The 18,611-nt window shown below is 44.9% G+C and overlaps 2 protein-coding genes across 2 annotated transcripts in view; both read left to right on the top strand.

Moving 5' to 3' along the window:
• Window positions 1–18,611, top strand: part of LOC138666632 (zinc finger protein 665-like) — a 128,604-nt gene that overhangs the window by 59,563 nt on the left and 50,430 nt on the right. The window lies entirely within an intron of this gene.
• Window positions 1–18,611, top strand: part of LOC138664049 (oocyte zinc finger protein XlCOF8.4-like) — a 47,163-nt gene that overhangs the window by 14,654 nt on the left and 13,898 nt on the right. Inside the window, exon 6 of the mRNA XM_069750463.1 lies at window positions 10,377–10,467. Coding sequence (XP_069606564.1) covers window positions 10,377–10,467 — 91 coding nt within the window. The remainder of the gene's footprint in view (window positions 1–10,376; window positions 10,468–18,611) is intronic.

Below are 18,611 nucleotides of genomic sequence, written 5' to 3'. Positions count from 1 at the left end.
ACTCCAAGCTGGTTGGCTATTGCAGATTCAGTCTTCCCAGCCTGGTGCAGGGCTACAATTTTGTTTCTGGTGTCCTTTGACAGCTCTTTGGTCTTCACCATAGTGGAGTTTGGAGTCAGACTGTTTGAGGGTGTGCACAGGTGTCTTTTTATACTGATAACAAGTTTAAACAGGTGCCATTACTACAGGTAATGAGTGGAGGAAAGAGGAGACTCTTAAAGAAGAAGTTACAGGTCTGTGAGAGCCAGAAATCTTGATTGTTTGTTTCTGACCAAATACTTATTTTCCACCATAAAATGCAAATTTTTTTTTAAAAAAACAGACAATGTGATTTTCTGGATTTTTTTTTCTCAGTTTGTCTCCCATAGTTGAGGTCTACCTATGATGTAAATTACAGACGCCTCTCATCTTTTTAAGTGGTGGAACTTGCACTATTGCTGACTGACTAAATACTTTTTTGCCCCACTGTATATATATATATATATATATAGCTTTTGTAATGTCAGCAAGAAGCAATGTGCTCAGTACAGAATAAGAATAATTCAATTACGATAATAATTAATATTTAACACTCCCTTACATGGTGGTTGGACCGGGAAAATCTCTCAAGGGGAGTTCTTTGGGTAATAACTCCTTCAAACATAGTGACCACAGACGCTAGTCCAGAGGGCTGGGGCGCACATTTTCAGGAGCAGATAGTTCAGGGTCTTTGGTCCAGAACAGAATCTTGCAATCCTTCTAATGTAAAAAAATTAAGATCAATATATTATTCCATACTCCACTTTCTTCCTCAGCTGTGAGGCTCCCATACAAGGGTCCTTTCCGACATCACCACCACGGTTGCCTACCTAAACCATCAAGAAGATACCCAGTCGGACTCTCTCATGAACGTTACATCAGACATCATGAATTTAGTTCAAAATCAATTTTTGTCCCTATCGGCAGTACACATCAGGGGTATAGACAATTTTTGTGCCGATTTTCTCAGCCGCCACACCCTTCATCAAGGAAAATGGATGCTCAACAGAAGAATCTTCTGACTGATAACTGCTCGATGGGGGGTGCCTCAGATAGACTTATTTATAACAAGGTCCAATAAAACAAGAAAAAAGCAGCAATACTCCACTTCTTGGTGAAAAAACAACCTTAGTCCTTTATTGCATAATAAAGATCATGGACAAGGTATTACGGGTAAAACAAGTGCAGGTTATGCAGGCAAATGAAGCAGGACGACGGCCGTTTCACGCAATATGCGCTTCTACGGGTCCAGACATTTGTTTTACCCGTAATACCTTGTCCATGATCTTTATTATGCAATAAAGGACTAAGGTTGTTTTTTCACCAAGAAGTGGAGTGTTGCTGCTTTTTTCTTGTTTTATTGGACCCTGTATGCACCTTCTTCATAGCAAGCACCTCCAGCAAGGTGAAGGTTTCTGGAATGTGTCCGTGATTCAGAGCTCATTCATCCTTTATCAGTGAGTACTAAGAGCGGTTTTTCTCAGTGCCATTCATGTCTCTTTTTACTTATTTATAACAAGATCCAACCGACAGATCAGAACATTCGCCTCGTTGTGCAGACAGGACAATCCGAACATATTCGATGCCGTACATGTTCCATGGACATTCAGTCTGGCTTATGCCTTTCCCCCATGGAATCTTCTACCCATAGTTATCAGAAAAATAAGGGAAGAAGGGGCAAGAGTGCTGTTGATAGCTCCATTTTGGCCCAAGAGGCCATGGTTTTCATGGCTCAGGGCAATGTCGATTACACACCCTTGGATTCTTTCTCAGACCAAGGACCTGCTGTCTCAAGGGCCATTTTCCACCCTCCGGTAAAGGGCATGAACTTGACAGTCTGGAATTTGAGAGGCAGTTATTAAATCTTAGAAGATTCTCTAAAGGGTTGATAGATACCCTCATGAAAAGTAGAAACCATCTACTACAAAAATTTGTCAGAGTCTGGAGAAAATTTCTCGAGTTCCACACAGTACAATTTTCTTCTGAAATACCCATATTTCCATCATTAGAGTTTCTGCAGAAGGGACTTGAGTTAGGTCTCTCTGTAAGTACTCTAAAAGTTCAAATTTCAGCTCTAGGAGCTCTCTTCAATTATGATATTGCAGGCGATAGGTGGATATCCCGTTTTATATCTGCATGTGAACGGTCAAAACTAATCCATATACCACAGGTCCCACAATGGGATCTAAGTTTGGTCCTGGACGCATTAACAGAGAGCCCTTTCGAGCCTCTTCATACAGCCTCATTAAAAAATATCTCATTAAAGACAGTATTACTAGTAGCATTGGTATCGGCTAGGAGAGTGAGCGATCTCCAAGCCTTGTCAATAGACCCTCCGTTTTTATCAGTAACATCTGACAGAATAATTTTAAAGACGGACCCGTCCTATCTTCCTAAAGTTGCTACTAAGTTTCATAGATCCCAAGAGATCTTCCTGCCTACTTTTTATGGAGATCACTCAACTCCAGAGGAGGAGAAACTTCATACCCTAGATGTTAAGAGGACTATTCTAGCCTACTTAGAAAGGAATAGGGACTGAAGAAAGAGTAGGACTCTTTGTGTCTTTCCAGGGTAAGAACAAAGGCTCCAAAATCACAAAGAATACGTTATCATGCTGGATCATAGATGCCATCATTCTGGCATATAAAGCTAAAGGAAGAGATCCACCACTACATGTGGGAGCACACTCTACAAGGGCTTTGTCGACTTCCTGGGCGGAGAAGGCAGATGTGCCAATAGAGCTTATATGTAAGGCCGTAACCTGGTCTTCACCTAGTACTTTTTATAAGCACTATAGATTGGACCTGTCTTCCTTCTCTGATCTAACCTTTGGAATATCGGTCCTTGACACGGTGAACCCACCCAAATGATAGTCTCTGTAAATCGCTCTAGTGGGTGCTGTCGTCGCAAATAGAAAATACCGGATTACTTACCGGTAATGCTCTTTTATAGAGCCCACGACAGCACCCACTCACAACCCTCCCTTTTTATAGTGGCACGAGGTGCCGTGGTGGTGAGGTGGTAATAGGACGATATAGTATAAGTTTGTAAATAAGTACATATAACTGAGCCTATTAACTAAAGCCTGGTGGCAGTTCTGTTATGAAAGGTAATTCAGTACCACAATGGACATAGGTCAGCGCACATACAGTGACCTGGCAATAACCCAAAAAACAAGAACGAGCTCTGAGACGTGGGAACTCTGTTGACCGCAATCCCTAATCCTCTCAAACCACACTAAAGGCAGCCGTGGATTGCGCCTAACGCTCCCTATGCAACTCGGCACGGCCTGAGAAACTAGCCAGCCTGAAGACAGAAAACAAGCCTACCTTGCCTCAGAGAAATACCCCAAAGGAAAAGGCAGCCCCCACACACAATGACTGTGAGTCAAGACGAAAAGACAAACGTAGAGATTAAATAGATTTAGCAAAGTGAGGCCCAACCTTCTGAACAGAGCGAGGACAGGAAAGGTAACCTTGCGGTCAACACAAAACCCTACAAAAACCACGCAAAGGGGGCAAAAAGACCCTCCGCACCGAACTAACGGCACGGAGGTACACCCTCTGCGTCCCAGAGCTTCCAGCAAGCAGAAAAAACAAACTGACAAGCTGGACAGAAAAAAACAGCAAACAAATAGCAAAGAGGAACTTAGCTATGCAGAGCAGCAGGCCACAGGAACGATCCAGGAGGAAACAGGTCCAACACTAGAGACAAAGACCCAGGAATTATCTTCCTGAGCATAACCCTTCCACTTAACCAGATACTGGAGTTTCCGCCTTGAAACACGAGAATCCAAAATCTTCTCCACAATATACTCCAACTCCCCCTCCACCAAAACCGGGGCAGGAGGATCAACAGATGGAACCATAGGTGCCACGTATCTCCGCAACAATGACCTATGGAATACGTTATGTATGGAAAAAGAATCTGGAAGGGTCAGACGAAAAGACACAGGATTAAGAACCTCAGAAATCCTATACGGACCAATAAAACGAGGTTTAAACTTAGGAGAGGAAACCTTCATAGGAATATGACGAGAAGATAACCAAACCAAGTCCCCAACCCGAAGTCGGGGACCCACACAGCGTCTGCGATTAGCGAAACGTTGAGCCTTCTCCTGGGACAAAGTCAAATTGTCCACTACATGAGTCCAAATCTGCTGCAACCTGTCCACCACAGTATCCACACCAGGACAGTCCGAAGACTCAACCTGCCCTGAAGAGAAACGAGGATGGAACCCAGAGTTGCAGAAAAACGGTGAAACCAAGGTAGCCGAGCTGGCCCGATTATTAAGGGCGAACTCAGCCAAAGGCAAAAAGGACACCCAGTCATCCTGATCAGCAGAAACAAAGCATCTCAGATATGTTTCCAAGGTCTGATTGGTTCGTTCGGTCTGGCCATTAGTCTGAGGATGGAAAGCCGAGGAAAAAGACAAGTCAATGCCCATCCTACCACAAAAGGCTCGCCAAAACCTCGAAACAAACTGGGAACCTCTGTCAGAAACGATATTCTCTGGAATGCCATGTAAACGAACCACATGCTGGAAAAACAATGGCACCAAATCAGAGGAGGAAGGCAATTTAGACAAGGGTACCAAATGGACCATCTTAGAGAAGCGATCACAGACCACCCAAATGACTGACATCTTTTGAGAGACGGGAAGATCTGAAATAAAATCCATAGAGATATGTGTCCAAGGCCTCTTCGGGACCGGCAAGGGCAAAAGCAACCCACTGGCACGAGAACAGCAGGGCTTAGCCCGAGCACAAATCCCACAGGACTGCACAAAAGTACGCACATCCCGCGACAGAGATGGCCACCAAAAGGATCTAGCCACTAACTCTCTGGTACCAAAGATTCCAGGATGGCCAGCCAACACCGAACAATGAACCTCAGAGATAACTTTATTCGTCCACCTATCAGGGACAAACAGTTTCTCCGCTGGGCAACGATCAGGTTTATTAGCCTGAAATTTTTGCAGCACCCGCCGCAAATCAGGGGAGATGGCAGACACAATTACTCCCTCTTTGAGGATAGCCGCCGGCTCAGATACACCCGGAGAGTCGGGCACAAAACTCCTAGACAGAGCATCCGCCTTCACATTTTTAGAGCCCGGAAGGTATGAAATCACAAAGTCAAAACGGGCAAAAAACAACGACCAACGAGCTTGTCTAGGATTCAACCGTTTGGCAGACTCGAGATAAGTTAAATTCTTGTGATCAGTCAAGACCACCACGCGATGCTTAGCTCCTTCAAGCCAATGACGCCACTCCTCGAATGCCCACTTCATGGCCAGCAACTCTCGATTGCCCACATCATAATTTCGCTCAGCAGGCGAAAACTTCCTTGAAAAGAAGGCCCATGGTTTCATCACCGAGCAATCAGAACTTCTCTGCGACAAAACAGCCCCTGCTCCAATCTCAGAAGCATCAACCTCGACCTGGAACGGAAGCAAAACATCTGGTTGACACAACACAGGGGCAGAAGAAAAACGACGCTTCAACTCTTGAAAAGCTTCCACCGCAGCAGAAGACCAATTGACCAAATCAGCACCCTTCTTGGTCAAATCGGTCAATGGTTTAGCAATACTAGAAAAATTGCAGATGAAGCGACGATAAAAATTAGCAAAGCCCAGGAACTTTTGCAGACTTTTCAGAGATGTCAGCTGAGTCCAATCATGGATGGCTTGGACCTTAACAGGGTCCATCTCGATAGTAGAAGGGGAAAAGATGAACCCCAAAAATGAAACCTTCTGAACACCAAAGAGACACTTTGATCCCTTCACAAACAAAGAATTAGCACGCAGGACCTGAAACATCGTTCTGACCTGCTTCACATGAGACTCCCAATCATCCGAGAAGATCAAAATGTCATCTAAGTACACAATCAGGAATTTATCCAGGTACTCTCGGAAGATGTCATGCATAAAGGACTGAAACACTGATGGAGCATTGGCAAGTCCGAATGGCATTACTAGATACTCAAAATGGCCCTCGGGCGTATTAAATGCAGTTTTCCACTCATTGCCTCGCTTAATACGCACAAGATTATACGCACCACGAAGATCTATCTTGGTGAACCAACTAGCCCCCTTAATCCGAGCAAACAAATCAGATAACAATGGCAAGGGGTACTGAAATTTAACCGTGATCTTATTTAGAAGGCGGTAATCTATACAAGGTCTCAGCGAACCATCCTTCTTGGCTACAAAAAAGAATCCTGCTCCTAATGGTGACGATGACGGGCGAATATGCCCCTTCTCCAAAGACTCCTTCACATAACTCCGCATAGCGGCGTGCTCAGGCACAGATAAATTAAACAGTCGACCTTTTGGGAACTTACTACCAGGAATCAAATCGATAGCACAATCACAATCCCTATGCGGAGGTAGGGTATCGGACTTGGGCTCATCAAATAAATCCCGGTAATCAGACAAGAACTCAGGAACCTCAGAAGGGGTGGATGACGAAATAGTCAGAAATGGGACATCACCATGTACCCCTTGACAACCCCAGCTGGACACAGACATGGATTTCCAATCTAATACTGGATTATGGACTTGTAGCCATGGCAACCCCAACACGACCACATCATGCAGATTATGCAACACCAGAAAGCGAATAACCTCCTGATGTGCAGGAGCCATGCACATGGTCAGCTGGGTCCAGTACTGAGGCTTATTCTTGGCCAAAGGCGTAGCATCAATTCCTCTCAATGGAATAGGACACTGCAAGGGCTCCAAGAAAAACCCACAACGCCTAGCATACTCCAAGTCCATCAAATTCAGAGCAGCGCCTGAGTCCACAAATGCCATGACAGAATACGATGACAAAGAGCAGATCAAGGTAACAGACAGAAGAAATTTTGACTGTACCGTACCAATGGTGTCAGACCTAGCGAACCGCTTAGTGCGCTTAGGACAATCAGAGATAGCATGAGTGGAATCACCAAAGTAGAAACACAGCCCATTCAGACGTCTGTGTTCTTGCCGTTCAACTCTGGTCAAAGTCCTATCGCACTGCATAGGCTCAGGTTTAAGCTCAGGTAATACCGCCAAATGGTGCACAGATTTACGCTCGCTCAAGCGTCGACCGATCTGAATGGCCAAAGAAATAGACTCATTCAGACCAGCAGGCATAGGAAATCCCACCATGACATCCTTAAGGGCTTCAGAGAGACCTTTTCTGAAAATAGCTGCGAGCGCACCTTCATTCCACTGAGTGAGTACGGACCACTTTCTAAATTTCTGACAATATACCTCTATTTCATCCTGACCCTGACACAGAGCCAGCAAATTCTTCTCTGCCTGATCCACAGAATTAGGCTCATCGTACAGCAATCCGAGCGCCAGGAAAAATGCATCGATATTACTTAATGCAGGATCTCCTGACGCAAGAGAAAATGCCCAGTCCTGATGGTCGCCACGCAAAAAAGAAATAACGATCCTAACTTGTTGAACTGGGTCACCAGAGGAGCAAGGTTTCAAAGCCAGAAATAGTTTACAATTATTTTTGAAACTCAGAAATTTAGTTCTATCTCCAAAAAACAAATCAGGAATAGGAATTCTCGGTTCTAACATAGAATTCTGAACCACAAAGTCTTGAATAGTTTGTACTCTTGCCGTGAGCTGATCCACACATGAAGACAGACCTTTAATGTCCATTGCTACACCTGTGTCCTGAACCACCCAAATGTCTAGGGGAAAAAAAAGGCAAAACACAGTGCAAAGAAAAAAAAATGGTCTCAGAACTTCTTTTTTCCCTCTATTGGGAATCATTAGTACTTTGGGCGTCCAGTACTGTTATGAAAGGTAATTCAGTACCACAATGGACATAGAGGTCAGCGCACATACAGTAACCTGGCAATAACCCAAAAAACAAGAACGAGCTCTGAGACGTGGGAACTCTGTTGACCGCAATCCCTAATCCTCTCAAACCACACTAAAGGCAGCCGTGGATTGCGCCTAACGCTCCCTATGCAACTCGGCACGGCCTGAGAAACTAGCCAGCCTGAAGACAGAAAACAAGCTTACCTTGCCTCAGAGAAATACCCCAAAGGAAAAGGCAGCCCCCACACACAATGACTGTGAGTCAAGACGAAAAGACAAACGTAGAGATTAAATAGATTTAGCAAAGTGAGGCCCAACCTTCTGAACAGAGCGAGGACAGGAAAGGTAACCTTGCGGTCAACACAAAACCCTACAAAAACCATGCAAAGGGGGCAAAAAGACCCTCCGTACCGAACTAACGGCACGGAAGTACACCCTCTGCGTCCCAGAGCTTCCAGCAAGCAGAAAAAAAACAAACTGACAAGCTGGACAGAAAAAAACAGCAAACAAATAGCAAAGAGGAACCTAGCTATGCAGAGCAGCAGGCCACAGGAACGATCCAGGAGGAAACAGGTCCAACACTAGAACATTGACTGGAGGCCAGGATCAAAGCACTAGGTGGAGTTAAATAGAGCAGCACCTAACGACTTCACCACATCACCTGAGGAAGGAAACTCAGAAGCCGCAGTACCACTTTCCTCCACCAACGGAAGCTCACAGAGAGAACCAGCCGAAGTACCACTTGTGACCACAGGAGGGAGCTCTGCCACAGAATTCACAACACAGTTCCTCCTATTCTCTGTAATACAACTGAGGAGCAAGGGGGGACCGCCCCTTTTATCTCTCTGTAGGTTTCCTGTTCCTAGGGGTGGATCCCCTCTCTCTAGTGGGTGCTGTCGTGGGCTCTATAAAAGAGCATTACCGGTAAGTAATCCAGGATTTTTTTTTTATTTTCTTATTTTGAATGGGGCGAAAGGAGTGTGATTTGAACTTTTATATCTTTTAAATTTAATATTTAAAACATTTTTTTTCTTTTTGCATGCTTCAATAGTCTCTGTGGGAGACTAGAATCTGCAGTTGTCTGATCGGCTCTGCTACACACAGGCGATGATCAGATCGCCTGTGTGTAGCAGAAATGCTCACTTGCTATGAGCACCGACTACCGGGAAGCTCTCATAGCAATCTATAACAACCATAGAGGTCTGCTGGAGACCTCTGGTTGTCATGCTAACCCATCGGTTACCCGCGATCACGTGACGTTGTTACCGACTGGCGGGATTTCAGGCACATTTCCGGTAAAATTGAGTTAAATGCTGCTGTCAGAGATTGGTTAAAAGCCGCGGGTCATTTGCGATTTAAAACAGATGACTTGTGCCAGGAAAGATGTGGGCACAGCGCCGGAGCCCACACGAAAGGGAGGGATTCCGACGTTGGCGTATTATTACGCCCAACATTGGATAGGGGTTAATATGCTTGGATACAGTACTCTGTGAACAGTCAGCTTCTTTAGCAATGACCTTTTGAGGCTTGCCCTCCTAGAGGAGTGTGTCAATGACTGCCTTCTGGACATCTGTCAAGTCAGCAGTCTTCCCCATGATTGTGGAGCCTACTGAAACAGTCTAAGACTTTATTCACACATCAGTATTTTTGATCAGTGTTTTCATACCAAAACCGGGAACTTCTCCAAAACACAGAGCAGGTAACTTTTTAAACACTTAGGAAGCCTTTGAAGGTGTTTTTTGTTAATTACTCTAATTTACTTTCACACATCAGGCTTTTTGTTTCAGGCACAATCTGGCAATTTTTGAAAAAAAAAAGATCGTTTTTTTTTTTTCGCCGGATCCGTTTTTTTCTCATAGAGTTGTATTCGTGCCGGATTGCGCCTCATGGCCAGACGTTTCATCCGTTTTCATCTCTCTCTCTCTCTCTCTATCAGTTTTTTCACTATTTGTAGCCTAAGCCATAATCATCAACATTAACAGAAATAAACACTTGAAATCACTCTGTTTGTAATAACTCTATATAAAATGAGTTTCACTTTTTGTATTGAAGAACTAAAATTAACTTTTTGATGATATTCTAATTTTGTGAGAAGCATCTGTATGTATGGAAATATCAAAAGACTGACCTTCACTTCCAAACAGAAATCAGGTGTGTACAGGTTCTTTCCTGTCCCCTGCTGAACGATAAACATTTACTGGAACTTATGACCTAACAAATTTCTGGAATTCTGAAAGCCAAAAGAGGTCCAAAGTGCTACTAAATGGGTGTCTCCTAATAATCTGGCTATTCATTGTATGTTTTTGTACTTGGTGGAGGTGACCAGATAAAGCTGATCATAGGCATTAGACTGCTGATTAGAGTTAGGAGCCAACAGGTTGGATTTATTCAGGAGACCTGCAGCTGTGGGATATCTACTGCTGTCATTGTGGTTGTCATGTTAATTTATGATTTTTTCTTTTTTCTGTTCTTCAAAATCATTTCATGCAACTTTTCCATCTGTCTGTGTCTTTTGCAATATTTGTTTCAGGCTGAAGATCTGACCTTTATTAATACTGCAGGGACATATGGGAGGAGTGATGAGTGGCTAAAAGTTGAGATATCTGCAGACAGCAATTCAGGTGAGTGGTGACCACTAAATGAAGAGAAGTCACAGACTGCTCAGTCACTGGCTGGTGCCGCCATTATGTATTGAACGTTTCTTAGGGATTCTTACACAGAATTTTACTGTGTGATTTGATTGGTACAAATACAAAAAAATTGATACATATGAAGTAAGGCTTTAAAGTGTCAGATTAAAATGGAAGGGGGGGGGGGGTTCCAAACAAAAAAAAAAAAGGGCTTTTTAGTAGACCTTCATTTTCTCTACATCAGGTGACCGTAGGTTCAAGTCCCCTAAATGGCAAACAAAATTTGCTGCAACTCCTGAAAAAAATGGTAGAAAACTATCAAAACATTAAATATTCTCTAAAATGGTATAAATTAATGTCAGTTCCTATAGCTCTAGCGAAAGAAAATAAATAAGTTAAGAGTCACAGAAAAGTGAAACATGACCTATTTTTTCCCCAATTTTTCAGATTTTGTTTTAAATTTCTTAAATATAAAAAAAACTTTAAAAGTTGTAATCGTTTGGCCATGAAAATTAATGTTGTTGGTTAATTTTCTTCAGCACAATTAACTCTCAAAATCAATGGTGGAATTCAATTTTTTTCGCAATTTTAACACAATTTGAATTATATTAACTGTTTTCAGTTTGTTGTATTGTTTAAATTAATGGTGTCATTCAAAATTAGAAATCGCCCTTTAACCCCTTTCTGATATTAGATGTACTATCCCGTCGAGGTGCCCTGGGCTCGTATGACCATTGACTGGATAGTATGTCATATGCAGTCAGCCGTGCTCACGGGGGGAGCGCGGCCGATCGTGGTCGGGTGTCAGCTGATTATCACAGCTGACATCCGGCACTATGTGCCAGGAGCGGTCCTGGACCGCTCCCGACATTTTAACCCCCGGAATACTGCAATTAAACAAGATCGCAGTGTTCCAGTGGCATAGGGAAGCATCTCGCAGCGAGGGTGCTCCCTGCATGCTTCCCTGAGACCCTCAAACAACGCAATGTGATTGCGTTGTTCCGAGGGTCTCCTCCCTGCAGGCCCCCGGATCCAAGATGGCCGCGGGGTCCTTCCAGGTCCTGCAGGGAGGTGGCTTCCCGGTGCCTGCTTAAAGCAGGCGACGGCAAGCCTCCTGCACTGCCTTCCAGATCGCTGATCTGACACAGTTTCTCTGCAAAGAGTCAGATCAGCGATCTGTCTTTATATAGTAATGTTCCATCCTGGAACAAAGTAAAAAAAAATTACGCTGTGTAAAAATATTTTTAAAGAAATTCCTAAATAAAGAAAAAAATAAATATTGTTCAAATAAATACATTTCTTTATGTAAGTAAAAAACAAACCATAAAATTACACATATTTAGTATCGCCGCGTTTTATTTAGTATCGACCCAACCTATAAAACTGTCCCCCTAGTTAACCCCTTTAGAGAACACCGTAAAAAAAAGAGGCAGAAAACAATGCTTTAACATCATACCACTGAACAAAAAGTGGAATAACACGCGATCAAAAAGACGGATCTAAATAAAAATGGTACCGCTGAAAACATCATCTTGTCCCGCAAAAAATTGAGCCCCCCATACAGCATCATCAACAAAAAAATAAAAAATTTATAGCCCTCAGAATAAAGCGATGCAAATATAATTATTTTTTTAATAGTTTTTATTGTATAAAAGCGCCAAAACATAAAAAAATTATATAAATGAGGCATCGCTGTAATCGTACTGACCCGAAGAATAAAACTGCTTTATCAATTTTACCAAATGCGGAACGGTATAAACGCATCCCCCTCCCCCTCAAAAGAAATTCATGAATTGCTGGTTTTTGTTCATTCTGCCTAACAAAATCGGAATAAAAAGCGATCAAAAAATGTCATGTGCCCGAAAATAGTACCAGTAAAAACGTCAACTCGTCCCGCAATAAACAAGACCTCACATGACCAAAATATGGAAAAATTATAGCTCTCAAAATGTGATGACGCAAAAACTATTTTTTGCAATAAAAAGCGTCTTTTAGTGTGTGACAGCTGCCACGCAAAAACCTGCTATAAATAGTAAATCAAACCCCCCTTTATCACCCCCTTAGTTAGGGAAAAATAATAAAATAAAAAAATGTATTTCTTTCCATTCTCCCATTAGGGTTAGGGTTGGGGCTAAAGTTAGGGTTAGGGTTGGGGCTAGAGCTGGGGTTAGGGTTTGGATTACGTTTACGGTTGGGTTAGGGGTGTGTAGGGTTAGGGGTGTGGTTAGGGATATGGTTAGGGTTGGGATTAGGGTTAGGGGTGTGTTGGGGTTAGGGGTGTGTTGGGGTTGGGATTAGGGTTAGGGGTGTGTTCGGGTTAGGGGTGTGGTTAGGGTTATGGTTAGGGTTGGGGTTAGGGGTGTGTTGGGTTTAGGGGTGTGGTTAGGGTAGGGTTAAGGGGTGTGGTGGGGTTAGGGGTGTGGTTAGGGTAGGGATTAAGGTTAGGGGGTGTGTTGGGGTTAGGGTTGGAGTTAGAATTGGGGGGTTTTCACTGTTTAGGCACATCAGGGGCATAACGTCTGATCTAAATTCCATCCAATTTTGCGTTGAAAAAGTAAAACCGTGCTCCTTCCTTCCGAGCTTTGCCGTGCACCCAAACAGTGGTATACCCCCACATATGGGGTATCAGAGTACTCAGGACAAATTGCACAACAACTTTGCAGTCCGATTTCTCCTGTTACCCTTGGGTTACCCTTGGGAAAATAAAAATTGGGTGGCTAAAAAGTCATTTTTGTGAAGAAAAAAAGATTTTTTATTTTCACGGCTCTGCGTTATAAACTTTAGTGAAACACTTTGGTGTTCAAAGTTCTCACAACACATCTAGATAAGTTCCTTAGGGGGTCTAGTTTCCAATATGGGGTCACTTTTGGGGGGTTTCTACTGTTTAGGTACATAGGGGCTCTGCAAAAGCAACGTGACGCCCGCAGACCATTCCATCAAAGTCTGCATTCCAAAACGTCACTTCTTCCGTTCCGAATCCCGTCGTGTGCCCAAACAGTAGTTTTCTCCCACATATGGGGTATCGGTGTACTCAGGACAAATTGCCCAACAACTTTTGGGGTCCAATTTCTCCAGATACCCTTGGGAAAATACAAAATTGGGGACCAAAATATCATTTTTGTGAAAAAAAAATATGATTTTTTATTTTTACGGCTCTACATTATAAACTTCTGTGAAGCACTTGGGGATTCAAAGTGCTCACCACACATCTAGATAAGTTCCTTAGGGGGTTAACTTTCCAGAATGTTGTCATTTGTGGGGGGTTTATCGGTCGTCCGTGACAGCACCACAGAGAGAGGGGATCCGCCCTTCAGGAACAGGAAACCTACAGATACATAAGGGCGGCACCTCTCCCACGCATCAGTTGGTTTCCTGTTCCTGTAGGACAGGATGCCATACAGATATCTGTACTTCATCTGGATACCCAGGCCGGCCGTCCGACTCAGGTAGCGAGGGGGCCCCCTACGTCGGTCAGTGCGGGTCCCTGGAAGCGCCACCATGGGTCCGGGTAGAGCTCCACGGCAGTGAGCAGAGCAGGTGGAGCAGAGTCCGGAGGATGTCCGTCTCCGGGTGCCAGCGACGGAGGTATTTCCCCCCCCCCCCCCCGGGTCCGTCCAGTTTCCCGGTGCCTCAGCAGCGCCTGTGTCCCGTCGGTCATCCTGTCCAGGGTGCGTGGTGGTGTGCGGGGTCCCTGTGCGCTCTTTCCGGCGCCGGAAGTGACGTGGCAGGGGGCGGGGCCAGGACCGGAAGTCAGACGCCGGCTTCTGCTGCAGACGCCGCTATGCTGCTGCCACGTGCAGCGATGGCGGCGGTGTGGGGGAGGACGGTGGGGAGCTATGAGGGGACTGGCGGTGATCTGCACGGGGAGGGGGCGGAACCCCTGGCCATGCCCCTGCTAACACTCCAGATCCGGGGCAAGGCCTATTTAAAGTAGCACAGAAGACTGCAGAGCTGCTTGTGAGCCCATTTGCAGCAATGGATGAGCCAGAAGCTCCTTTCGGTGTGCTGGAGCAGGAGCAGGACAGAACCTCGGAGAGGTCCCATGCAAACCACCAGCCGATGACCCGCGGACTCAGTGATCAGCCCAGTCGCAGGACTTCATCTAGACTGAAGGATCCGGTTCGCTCCTCCAGTAATCCGATACATACCGCTGCTGCCTGGGTAAGAGACCTTCGTGAACGTGCCCTAATGCAGTCTTTTCCTATTTTTTTTCCTTAGGGGAAACAAATGCGCTGGTAAAGTAAAGAATAAGGAGTGTGCACTATGTGGTTGCCCTTTGCAAGACGCCTACCCTAAAAAAACTATGTAATTCGTGTGTGCGACAGACGGTAGGAATAAAAGAAAATATATATGTACATTTTATAGTGGTAGTACTAGTTAAATTACATAGGATTCTTTCCGCTCCCATAGGTGGCGGAAGAGTCTCCCTATTTTACTTCAAATCTTAGAGAAATCATCAGGAGAGAAGTAAAAGATTCGCTAAAATCCTTGTCCTAAGTGGAGCCTTCCAAGAGGAGAAGGGAACCTAGCGTTTCAGATTCAGATTCGTCTACTGCCCCTAGGAATGAATGTGGTTCGGAAGCCTCCGTCTCCTCTGCATCCTCTTCAGAGGAGGATGCTAATCGATTTTGCTTCCCGCTAGACCAGATGGACAGGCTGATTAAATCAGTCAGATCCACCATGGGGGTGGCTGACGAAAAAACAGAACTTTCGGCGCAAGACCTAATGTTTGGCGGTCTAGACCCGAGAAAGCGTAAATCATTTCCACTTAATGACAAAGTTCAGAACCTTATCAAAAGAGAGTGGAAAAAGCCAGAAAAAAAAGGGCTCCCTACCACCGGCCTTTAAACGGAGATATCCCTTAGACGACCCCTTGGTGAGCACGTGGGATAAGGCGCCAAAATTAGACGCAGCGGTAGCTAAGGCTTCTAAAAAATCCTCTATTCCCTTCAATGACATGGCTTCTTTAAAAGATTCTCTTGATAAGAAGGCAGATTCGTTTCTTAAAGGGACTTGGGAGATGTCGGCTGGTGCTCTAAGACCTGCAGTAGCTGCGACATGCGCAGCCAGATTGATGATGGTCTGGCTGGACCAACTAAAATCTAAGCTAGAAGATGGAGCCTCTAGGGAATCCATGTTAAAATCCCTGCCGACAATCCAGAATGCCGCTGCTTTTCTCACCGACGCATCTGCAGATTCTTCAAGGATGGCAGCTAGGGCTGCAGGGTTATCAAATGCTTCACGCAGGGCCCTATGGCTGAAGTGTTGGACCGGCAACATTCAGGCCAGATCCCGTCTTTGCTCTATTCCGTATGAAGGAGAATACCTGTTCGGTCCGGTTCTAGACAAACTGCTGGAGAAGGCCGGAGACGAGAAAAAGAAATTTCCCAGTCTACCGACCACTTCTTCTAGGCGTCCTTTCACAGGGAAAAGGTTCTTTCACAGAAGGCCGGCCAGGGACCAAGGCAGATGGGACAATAAAAAGAAAAAAGGTACTGGATTCATGTTTGGAGGTGGGGGACGTCGGGAACCATCACGTGAGATCAAAAAGCCACTCCAATGACTAGTCACCCCGGTGGGAGGTAGGCTATCTGCCTTCTACCCAGCCTGGTCCAAAATTTCCAGTAGCAATTTGATTTTGGGAATAATAGCTACGGGTCTATGGTTAGAGTTCTCCTCTATCCCTCATAATTTCTGCAGAGTTCCCCCACTCAGGTCCTCTCCAGCAGAACAGGTGGCCCTGGAAACGGAAATTCACGACCTGCTCAGTAAGAAGGTCCCATCAGAGGTTCCGGAAGGAGAAATGGGTAGAGAATTCTACTCTCCTCTATTCCTAATAACGTAAACCAGACGGCTCCTTCAGAACTATTATCAACTTTAGGGCTCTTAACAATTTTCTGACCATACAACCGTTTAAAATGGAGACTGTTAATACCGCAATAAAATTACTGTTTAAAAACTGCTTCATGGTGGTTTTGGATTTAAAGGACGCCTATTACCATATCCCCATTTATGCAGGCCACCAATGATTCCTGAGGGTAGCGGTTCATTTAGAGGGGGTGGTCAGACATTTCCACTATAGGGTCCTCCCTTTTGGTGTATCGGTCGCCCTCCGGGTATTTACTAAGGTCATGGCTGAGGTCATGGCCCACCTACATGAGTCTGACATTCTGGTAATCCCCTACCTTGATGATCTCCTTGTCATGGGTAAACAGCGGATCCCTGATTAGAGCAATTACAAAAAGTAATGTCTGCCCCGGAGCAACTGGGATGGTTACTAAATGTCAAAAAGTCCCGGTTACAGCCCATGAAAGTACAGCGATTTTTAGGCCTGACCTTGGATTCCCAGGATCAGGAATGCCGTTTACCTCACGAAAAAATAGATCACCTGCACCTTCAGGTGCCTAACGCCTCCAAAAACACCACCATGTCCCTTAGGAAAGCGATGTCTCTGTTAGGCTCTCTCTCGTCCTGCATTCCAGCGGTCCTATGGGCCCAGTATCATACAAGAATACTTCAGGGTGAGGTTTTATTACAGCAAAAAATTGGGGGGGGGTCACCTAGAAAGCCAGCTGACCTTGTCCCAAAACACTATTGTATCCCTCAAATGGTGGCTAGACCGCAATAACCTGTCCACTGTGGTCCCCTGGGAATATAACGTAACCCGTATAATCACCACAGACGTTAACCCTTCTGGTTGGGGGCTCACATGGGTGAAATTATAATCCAGGGACTTTCGGACCAGCTTCAGACGGAAATGTCCTCTAACCTGAAGGAGTTAATGGCGGTGGAGCAGGCAGTTAAAAAAACTCCTTGTCTATCTACAGGGCCACCACGTGTTGATATTCTCCGACAATCGGCTCATCGTGGCATATAGCAATCATCAAGGCGGAACCCGTTCCAAATCCCTGATGAACGTGGCAGATCGTCTGTTCCAGCTAGCAGAACAACACTTTCTCTCATTGACAGCTCTTCGTATAAGAGGAATAGAAAATACTATGGCGGATTACTTAAGCCGCAACACCTTGAGGCAGGGAGAATGGTCCCTAAACGACTCCATCTTCAAACTCATTGTGGAAAGGTGAGGTCAACCGGAGGTAGATCTTTTCGCCACAAAGGAAAACAGGAAAGTGAGACAATTCTGCTCTCTGAACCTCAGAGAAAATCCTCTGTGGGTAGACGCCCTCCTCACAGACTGGAACTTCAGGCTAGCTTATGCCTTTCCTCCCCTGTCTCTACTTCCTCTAGTGGTGAGGAAAATCAGGAAGGACAAGGCCAGAGTTATAGTAATTGCCCCCTTCTGGCCCAGAAGGACGTGGTTTTCATGCCTCAGACATCCCAGATCTCCTATCCCAGGGCCCAGTCTACCATCCTCGGGCAGTTGGCCTTCGTCTGACGGCGTGGATTTTGAGCGGTCGCTGTTAAGAGATAGAGGTTTCTCTCCGGGCATGATTAACACTCTGCTGAAGAGCAGAAAAATAATCACCACAAAAATTTGTGGATAATAGCTGGTCAATCAACACCAATAGACCAGATTTTGGAGTTCTTGCAAAAGGGGTTGGATATGGGGTTATCCCCAAATACTCTTAAAGTACAGGTGTTTGCCTTAGGGGCCCTCTTTAGCTGCAACATTTCTGAAAATTACTGGATCAGCAGATTCATCAAGGCGACAAAACGGTCTAGACCAAAGGTGAAGAATAGGGTCATGCCGTGAGACTTAAACTTAGTCCTCTCGGCCATGACAGAAGCCCCATTCGAGACAATTTTTTCAGCCTCTATTAAAAACCTGTCTCTTAAAGTAGCTTTCCTGGTGGCCCTAACGTCAGCTCGTAGGGTAGGCGACATCCAGGCGTTATCCAAGCTTCCCCTTACATGCAGCTTAGGGATGATAGAGTGATACTTTCCCCTGATCCAGCATATCTTCCTAAAGTAGTGTCCAGATTCATAGAACACAGGAGATAGTTCTTCCATCTTTCCTCCCTAATCCTACTAATGATAAAGAAAGGAAACTACACACTTTATACGTAAGAAGATGTATCCTAGAGTATCTAGCAGTGACTGATCCTTGGAGGATAGATAACGCCTTATTTGTGTCCTATCAGGATAGTAGGAAAGGTCATAGAGCATCAAAATCT

Source organism: Ranitomeya imitator, chromosome 2, assembly GCF_032444005.1.
Source record: "Ranitomeya imitator isolate aRanImi1 chromosome 2, aRanImi1.pri, whole genome shotgun sequence".
NCBI classification, from domain to species: domain Eukaryota; kingdom Metazoa; phylum Chordata; class Amphibia; order Anura; family Dendrobatidae; genus Ranitomeya; species Ranitomeya imitator.
Note: the sequence above shows the minus strand (reverse complement) of the source record. Positions and strands in the feature narration are given on the sequence as shown.